The following is an 8,086-nucleotide window of genomic DNA, read 5'->3' on the forward strand; positions in this document are numbered from 1 at the left end:
ATCAATATACTATGAAAATATGTAATAAATAAGCCCCGAAAATCAAGATCAAGCCCACTTTGAGTTATTTGTGAAAGAAAGCAGTAACAGTGAAGTGTATATTAGTATATCACCTATTAAAAAAAAACACCAAAATATGCCATAAAAGTGTAATTAAAACCGTCAAAAAGAAATAACCATATATGGTTCCTTGCCCGAAAAAGGGTTAAGCAGACAACCTGACACAGTATTGACCTTTCAAAGGACATGATGTTTTGATGCCTCACTTCACCACGGCAAAAAACATGTGGCCACCACAAACAAGGCATTCATTCATGGTCTCATCAATTTGCGTCAGTATTCAAAAACAGAGCTGTGGACTCCGATTAAAAGTGATCCCTTTATATAATACATGCTTTATTGAACAAAGCGATAATGAAAGCATGATCATGGTCTCAGATTTAATCCATTCATACAAACGCAACACCATGGATTTGGCCAGCAGATGAAGCCATTTTTGACTGTATCAAAACATAAATATTATATATTTATTGATATTTAAATATATTTTAACAGCAGAATGGCAAAAGCAGTAATGATTATGAATGTGTCGGAACAACCAGCAAGGGGACTGAACATTTATTTAATTCATTTCAACACGGGTTACCTCTTCAAAACACGGAATAAATAACTTCCAACTTCACAAAAACAAATACTTGCGGACTTTTCAATACGATGGATGATGTATTATGTTATTTACAAATCAACCTAGCTTCAAACTCGCTCCTCTCTCTCCATGCCTCCCCTGTCCCTTCCTCCCCGGAGTCATAGTCCTGGTTGGACCCGCTCACTGGGAGGCTGCTGAGCCTGGCTCCGTTGCTCACTAGCAGTCCGAAGTTCCCTTGATAGCCTCCCCAGTACTTCAAGCTCGCCATCCGGGTATAGACACATAATAGGACTGTTAACTTGCTAAATAGCAAGAGGTAGTACAGCTCCATAGACTGGTTAGCACATACAGCATTGCTGTGATACAAGAGGAAAGGTCCATAATGCAGCAATCCCCTGATACTTTTGGCCTGGTGATGCAGCTCCCGTTTTACACTGTTAATGTTTTTCTGCGACAATCCGAATAGTGAAAAGTGCATCAGCTTACACTCTTCTTGTCAACTAACAGTTTACCAGGGTGTGTCCATGAGGCCTAACAAACATGTTAACTACATTACCTTCCTCATATTACATTTGCAAAGCTGACTAATAGTTTGATTCATATTTTGGAACCTGCATTATTTACATCCATATTCACTAGCTGGCAGTCTCTTTCTTCCTCACTTCAACTGGGTCATTACCCCCAACTGTCAATCAGTGAAATTAGCATGAAATCCTTGGCAGGAATGTGCATCATGTTGCTTGTTTGCTCCTGCATTTGCATATACACATTGTGCAATTCTCAAAAAATAAAAAATAAAAAAAGGGCAATAAATCACAAAATCACTGCTCCATAGCACTACTAGGGGTCAAAAACAACATTTTAGATGAGAGAGTTTTTGACCACTACTGGTGCTTTGGAGCAAATTTTTTTATTATTTTTTGCTTTACTAGAATGATGAATGTAGATGACATGATACACATTCCTGTCTACTACACAGAGAGGTAATGTGTAATATGTGTAGTGTATGCAAGCTATTTGACATCCCACTGTTACAAGCTGTTCCACTGATCAGCAGTTGGTAGCAGTAAAGTGCAATGAACCTGGAAGACGCGAGGATTGTGAGAATGTGTTTCATGAAAAATACATTCAGCACATTTGTTAGCCCTTAAGTAAGAGTGTAACTATGTTTAAAAGAAACCTGTACAAGGAAGCTTTAATTACTACCAGTGCAATAAATAATGGGAGACACGTGTTGATATAATCTTACCGGTGACTGCTGTTCCTCCTCATGAAGGAAACGCTGGGTTCTCTTGACTACTGAGGGGTCAGAACCCATAAATGGGATGGCATACTGCCCGATCTCCTTGCTGAAAAACATAAAGCCCCTGGAGACACATACACAAACATACACACCAAATTACAAAAACAGAAAGCAAAGCGATCTACACTCACCAAATCTATCTCTGCTTGCAGCATCAGCACAGTAGTATTCAAGTTCATTTCATCCATTGATAGTCTTCTAAATCTGTCTCTCCATCCCTGCCAGGCTCCACGTTGCACTAAAATCTCATTACACTGAATGTAAGTCAGTCTACCAAACAGTAATAGTCTGCAAATCGCAAAACTTGGATGCCAAGCGTACTGTATTTTTATATAGTACCTTACAGTTGACCTGTAGAGTATGTTTCATGGCCTTGAGATTAAACATAACTAGTCAAAATGAAGGCTTTCTTTCCAGAACATCAACATTCTTAAAAAAAAAAAATGCACTACATGTTCATTACATTTATTTATTAATGATTCAATTTGCTTAAATTGGAAAATTAACGTATCATTATTAAATGAATACTCCATCTTTCACTTTGGAATCAAACTATTAAGAAATGTAGGTCAAGTGTAAAGAAGATACATCCGTTTCAGTGGGAAAAACCTCTCTGCTGTGCGCTGAAGAAACACACCTTATCCCTTTCTTGACTAATCGCTGCCAAGCACCACATTCCAATAAAAATGTTATTACTCAAAGTAAAGTGTTTAAGCCAGACAGTAATTGCTCAGTTATAGCCTTACCGCTTTTTGACTTTGGCTCCCACCACAGGCAGCGGCTTGTGGCCAAACTTCTTTCTCAGCTGGCGGAGGGATCCGCTGTCTGCGAAACCATACACAGCAGACTGCCAAGTGGCATCGTGGCCAGACATTCCCTGCAAGGGTAGAGATAAGTTTAAATTCTGTCACAGTGCAGAAAACTAATTCTATCCCAAAGTCCTCTCAATAAACACCAGAGGTTTAATGTAAATAACTAGCTTCTTTTGATTGACAGATTGACCTGACCTTGCTAGGGATTGCTTTACTTCCTCTTAAAAAATGATCACATATGTATGACATATGAAACTACAGTGTAGTGCAACAACAACAGCCATTAGCATGTTTTGGATATATATCGGCATATTTAGATTGAAGGAAAATCTTATGGTTAAATTGGTAAAATAATAACCAGTCTCTAAACAGAATGGTATGGTATAGTGGTAATGGGATGGTAATGGCACTCCACTCACTGAAACTGCTCTATATCTATATTTCCCCTCAATTTCCCTAGAGCTTCTGTTAAATGACCTTTCTTTGTCACAGGGCTATTGATTTATGTGATCAATACTAGTATTTGCTAGGAGTCATTTTTAGGAATTCACTGAATGAAATGAAATGTTCTCAACTGTGAGCCTGCATTGATATTTTCTCATATCAACAATAATACTAATATAATCATTAATAATAAAGTGACAGCTCAATTATATAAACTTACACCAAAAACAGCCATCACTTAACTGTGACTCTTTTTTTAAAAAGGACAAAGTGTATCAGGCTACATTTCCCATCATGCAGTGCAGAAGCTGTAGTTGTTTGTGCTACCTCAGACCCACTGCTGATTTTCAGGAAGCTCTCCACAGCTGTCAGTGTTCCTGAAATCAGACCAAAGCATGCAGCCGAAGATCGAGTTCCAGTTCAAATTCAACAAATGCAGGAGTTCAACTAAAGTTGGCACTTTTAGCTTTTATATAACTGGAAGCAAAACCGTTTGTGGTGATTCAACGGTTCTCTGTCTCCTACCTTTGAACTGCCTCTGTGTATAGAGAATACCCAGGTCTGCCGGTATGGAGTCAAAGCCACAGCTGCCAATCACATACACTCCTCTGTCCAAGGCCTTAGTGTGGTACTCTAGCTGCATACGCTCTAGGAACTGTAGAGAATGAATATCCACACATACACATATAGACAAAGATGCATTTTATTCTCTAGTCAGTTTACTTTTAATAAGCTATAATCAAATACACAGATACAATCACAGTGAATCACGATCCAAACAAGATAGAAATTGATATTTATTTTCCTACCTGAGGTTCGCCACAGATGTCAATGTAGTGAGCTCCTTTTGCAATGCAAGCTTTGACCACCGGCTCGCCATAAAATCTGTACTGAAAGGACAAAGACAGCATACAGAGAATTATTCAACACAACATAAGATTACAGTGCCGGGGGTTTGAATCCAATCTGACTGATGTGTGTCAGATGACATCTCATGGTTTCCTTTGTTAACTCACTCACAAAGTCCGGATAGCACACTTACAGGTCCCACACAGTTGAGAATCACCAGGCCTTGTTGGCACATGACGGCCAGCGATTCCTCAATAGACACATCGGCAACGATGATTTCAATGTCCGTCCTCAGCTCTGGCATAGCTGACGAGAGAGGAAAAGATCATCTTTCACTCATTGTACAGTGGATAACTCTTACACATATCCTTTATATGGTTGGTGCTTTTCAGCTTAAACTGCAAAACCCTCAAATACAATGTATATGAGAGAAATAGAAATATGAAAAGAATTTGAGCCAACTTTATTAAAGGGGTTACTTTATGAACGTTAAATGACCAGATATTAATAACATATTTTTGAATACCATCATATCATCTTTGTGTCAGTGCTGCGGTATTAAGCTGGGAGGGTGATGCTGTGTCCTCAAATGCTGTGCCCCATTATAGTTACAGCATAAATAAGAAATGTCCCTTTATCATTGTAAAATAACTTGCTGGTCAGTCAGACTGGGGTCCAGCTGTGAAGCTAACTAGCTATTTCGGAGCACAACAAGACCTTGTATTTAGGGGTCAAGTTCAACATTGTTCACTTCTAGCTACATAACCACCAACAGACCCCAACAACAACAACTCAGACTGCTGCCTCTGTCAGTCAAGTGAGTAAAGTATCCTGCGGCAGTGACATTTGATCGTGAAGAGCCTGACAGCGAACACTCCTGTCTCAGTTAGCCACAGTACACCCTGTCAAGCACATACACAGCCTCCCCGCGGCTTGTTTCAACACTTCTTCTAGACGCTGTCTGCTTCTCCCGGCCACGGCCCATTTCAGAGAGCTACCGCCGGGACTCTCTGTGGCACATCGGGCGACCTCCTCCACAACAAACTGTCCCGTGAACCCTGTGGCACCGAAAATGATAATATGGTACGGTCTGCTTGAGGTTACAGACGCCATGTTTGCGTTTTAGTACAAGGTCCCGCTGGGTAACGTTAGGCCCGGTTCTGTCCGCTGATTGGCTGAGCAACGGCCACACACACTCTGCCCAGACCGCTGACGGTAACTTGTTCCGGACATAATAAATGGACACCTATGGTGCATCTGTTATCCGCGCTAATTAATCCGCCAGCAGCAACAACGCTTTTCTGTTCAAAAGTCGTCTCTTATTAATGTTTAAGTAATATTAAAGATAACTAGATAACTAGAACTAGATAACTAAGATTTTTTATTCGACTGGTATGTTATTACACGTTTTTTGAGTGACTGTAGTTTAAATATTTAGACTGAAATTAAAAAGTATATTGACTAAGATACACAGCTGGGTCAGAAGTTGCTACATTTTCCACATGATACTTTTAGGAGCTCTCTGTCTCATACAGTGTTCACCATGCACTATGACTGCAGCAGTGTGAGGATGAACTTCACTCAATAAAATGATTCTGTGGTGTACATTGACATCTGGTGGTGAAGTTTAAGTATTACTTGGATAATTCGAGGCCAGTGTGTTACAGTAAAACCCATTTTCATTTAAAGATGAGAAACCAAGCAACAGTTCAAATTAGGATAAGCTTTGAAAAAGAAAACACAATGGCAAGTGATCATTAATCAATATATTTTGTATTCCCTTGTGGACACAACTGAACATAAATACTGAATATACATAAAGATACATATAAAGGTGGATTGCATAATGCAGTATCCACAGTGGCAATACATAAGTATACATTTAAATACAATGCAATGTTAACAGGGGTATTTTCTGTTGTGTTACTGCCAGACAGGAAACACAACTGACCATAAAGCTCTGCTTTTTGACAAAATGATACAAAGGTACACTGGATATTAAACTCCCAACACAGTTAAAAGAAGGGTGTGCATATCACCAGATTTCAACAACTGCAGCCACTGTACATCAGTCCTGAAACACACATTTTAAAGCTACCATCCACATTCTGATAGGAAAGTTTATATTACAGAAATAATTACCAAAGTAATCACTGAGATTGCAGACAGACTGACATACGCTGTATTTTTGTCATGCTGTATTTTGTTCAAGGGTGCAGAAACTCTTGATGCCTGTCTTATAATGCGCATGCCAACTTAGCATTATCATTTCTGACTTTAGGATACAACAAACATACATCTGTGATTTCTCTGCCACTGAAACCTAAAGGCGGGTTACATCTTAAGTATCAGGCCCTTCAGCAGCAAAAGTAACAGAGGTAGCTGTACCTGTCGTACAAGAAACAAGGAGAAAACCATCCCATTACGGCAATCACAAATCAGCAAAGATTATCAGAACTGATGCATTTCTGCAAGTTTAGAAGTTTTTACATCTGTATTTTTTAGCAAAATGTGTCATTCTTGCTTAAAAAAAAGAAAAAAAAAAAAAAGAAAGCTGATCAACTGTTTTATTAGTCGACTAATTGTTTTAGCTGGAAGCTACGGAGCCCATAAAGGGACATGGGGAAAAAAAAAAAAAGAAACGTTTCACGTGCTCACGAGATCCGTTTCCGCGTTGCTCACGAGATCCGTTCCCGTGCTCACCGAGATCCGTTTCCCGTGCTCACGAGATCTTTTCCCGTGCTCACGAGATCCGTTTCTCGTGCTCACGAGATCCGTTTCTCGTGCACGAGAAACGGATCTGCATGCGTGCATGATGTATGGGAGACCATCCACTGCATTTCGGTTTGTGTTTCTGTGTGAAAATGACAGTACAGGAGTTAGTTCGGCTATATTTTAACCTGGGACTTCATTATAAGGACATTGCTGCTTTACTTGCAAGTCGTCACAGTCATGTTGTGTCTGAAAGACATTTAAAACGAATTTTGAAGTCTCGGCGCAACGGATACGTCACTTTGGATCGCGTAGTTAATTTCATTCATGAACAGTTACAAACATCTGGCCAACTCTGTGGGTACAGGTGGATGTACACAAAATGCAAGGAGAATGGATTACACGTAAAGAAAGAAAAGGTACGCTTAATTCTCAAAGAACTTGACCCGAGGGGTGTTGAACTCAGAGGAAGGAGACGGCTCCATCGCCGAAGCTATTTTGCAAAAGGGCCCAATTATATTTGGCACTTTGACTCTTATGACAAATTGAAGCCATTTGGTATCTGTATCAATGGCTGCATTGACGGGTTTTCCCGGAAAATTATCTGGATGAATGCATTTACTACCAGCAGTGACCCAAACATCATCGGAGGCTACTACATGGAGGCAGTCCAGAGATTAGGTGGTTGTCCAAGGATTGTCAGAGGCGACCGGGGCACAGAGAATGTTAAAGTCAGAGACTTTCAGCGTTTTCTCCGTCGCAACATTCACGACCGACGGCTCGCGGCATTGACAGCTACATTGAAGGGGCAAGGCACAGCAAATGCGCGAATAGAGAGTTGGTGGGGGCCTTCCCTCAGAAGGGAATGCATGGAATTCACATCTCTCTGTTTAATGAATATGAAGGACCGTGGCTTGTTTCGAATGGTGGCTATTTTGGAGCCCGAAGTCTAATTGCAGTTCTGCTTCATGGGAATCATTCGTAGGTACAAGTGTATCATATTGTTCGGGGGTGTAAAACCTACTTTCATCTTTAAAGTTGTGTCCCACCAAATGTTTTTTTGTTGCTGTTACATTCTTGAGCAGCTGTCCACCTGTCTTAATCACTGTCATCATGTGGGTGTCCTACAATAATAATTCATAATGAAACGAAATGGCTCTAAAACCAGGGGGTTTTTTTTTGAGCAATGGGGCGCCGCGCACCGGTCTTGGGCCTATCGTGCAGCATTGTGTGCAGCCGCCTGTCAGTGTCAAATCATCACTACTGATAGATGAGAAGAAGGGGGCTGATTAATTGGATTATAACATAAAGTTTTTGTGC

At 40.3% G+C, this 8,086-nt stretch overlaps 1 protein-coding gene across 2 annotated transcripts in view; it reads right to left on the reverse strand.

The window, feature by feature from the left end:
• Positions 1–5,210, reverse strand: part of sccpdhb (saccharopine dehydrogenase b) — a 10,599-nt gene extending 5,389 nt beyond the window's left edge. Inside the window, exons 1-7 of one of the 2 annotated variants that reach the window (XM_035678951.1) lie at positions 4,972–5,210; positions 4,248–4,360; positions 4,015–4,095; positions 3,731–3,860; positions 3,533–3,582; positions 2,696–2,826; positions 1,896–2,013 (exon numbers count right to left, since the gene is read on the reverse strand). In XM_035678951.1, the coding sequence (XP_035534844.1) occupies positions 1,896–2,013; positions 2,696–2,826; positions 3,533–3,582; positions 3,731–3,860; positions 4,015–4,095; positions 4,248–4,360; positions 4,972–5,167 (819 nt within the window). In that variant the 5' untranslated portion in view covers positions 5,168–5,210. The other variant, XM_035678952.1, reaches the window with a different exon arrangement.
• Between the last annotated feature and the right edge of the window lie 2,876 nt (positions 5,211–8,086).

This window comes from Morone saxatilis, unplaced genomic scaffold (genome assembly GCF_004916995.1).
Source record: "Morone saxatilis isolate NCDOM2014 unplaced genomic scaffold, NCSU_SB_2.0 Contig7, whole genome shotgun sequence".
In the NCBI taxonomy this organism is placed as follows: Eukaryota; Metazoa; Chordata; class Actinopteri; family Moronidae; genus Morone; species Morone saxatilis.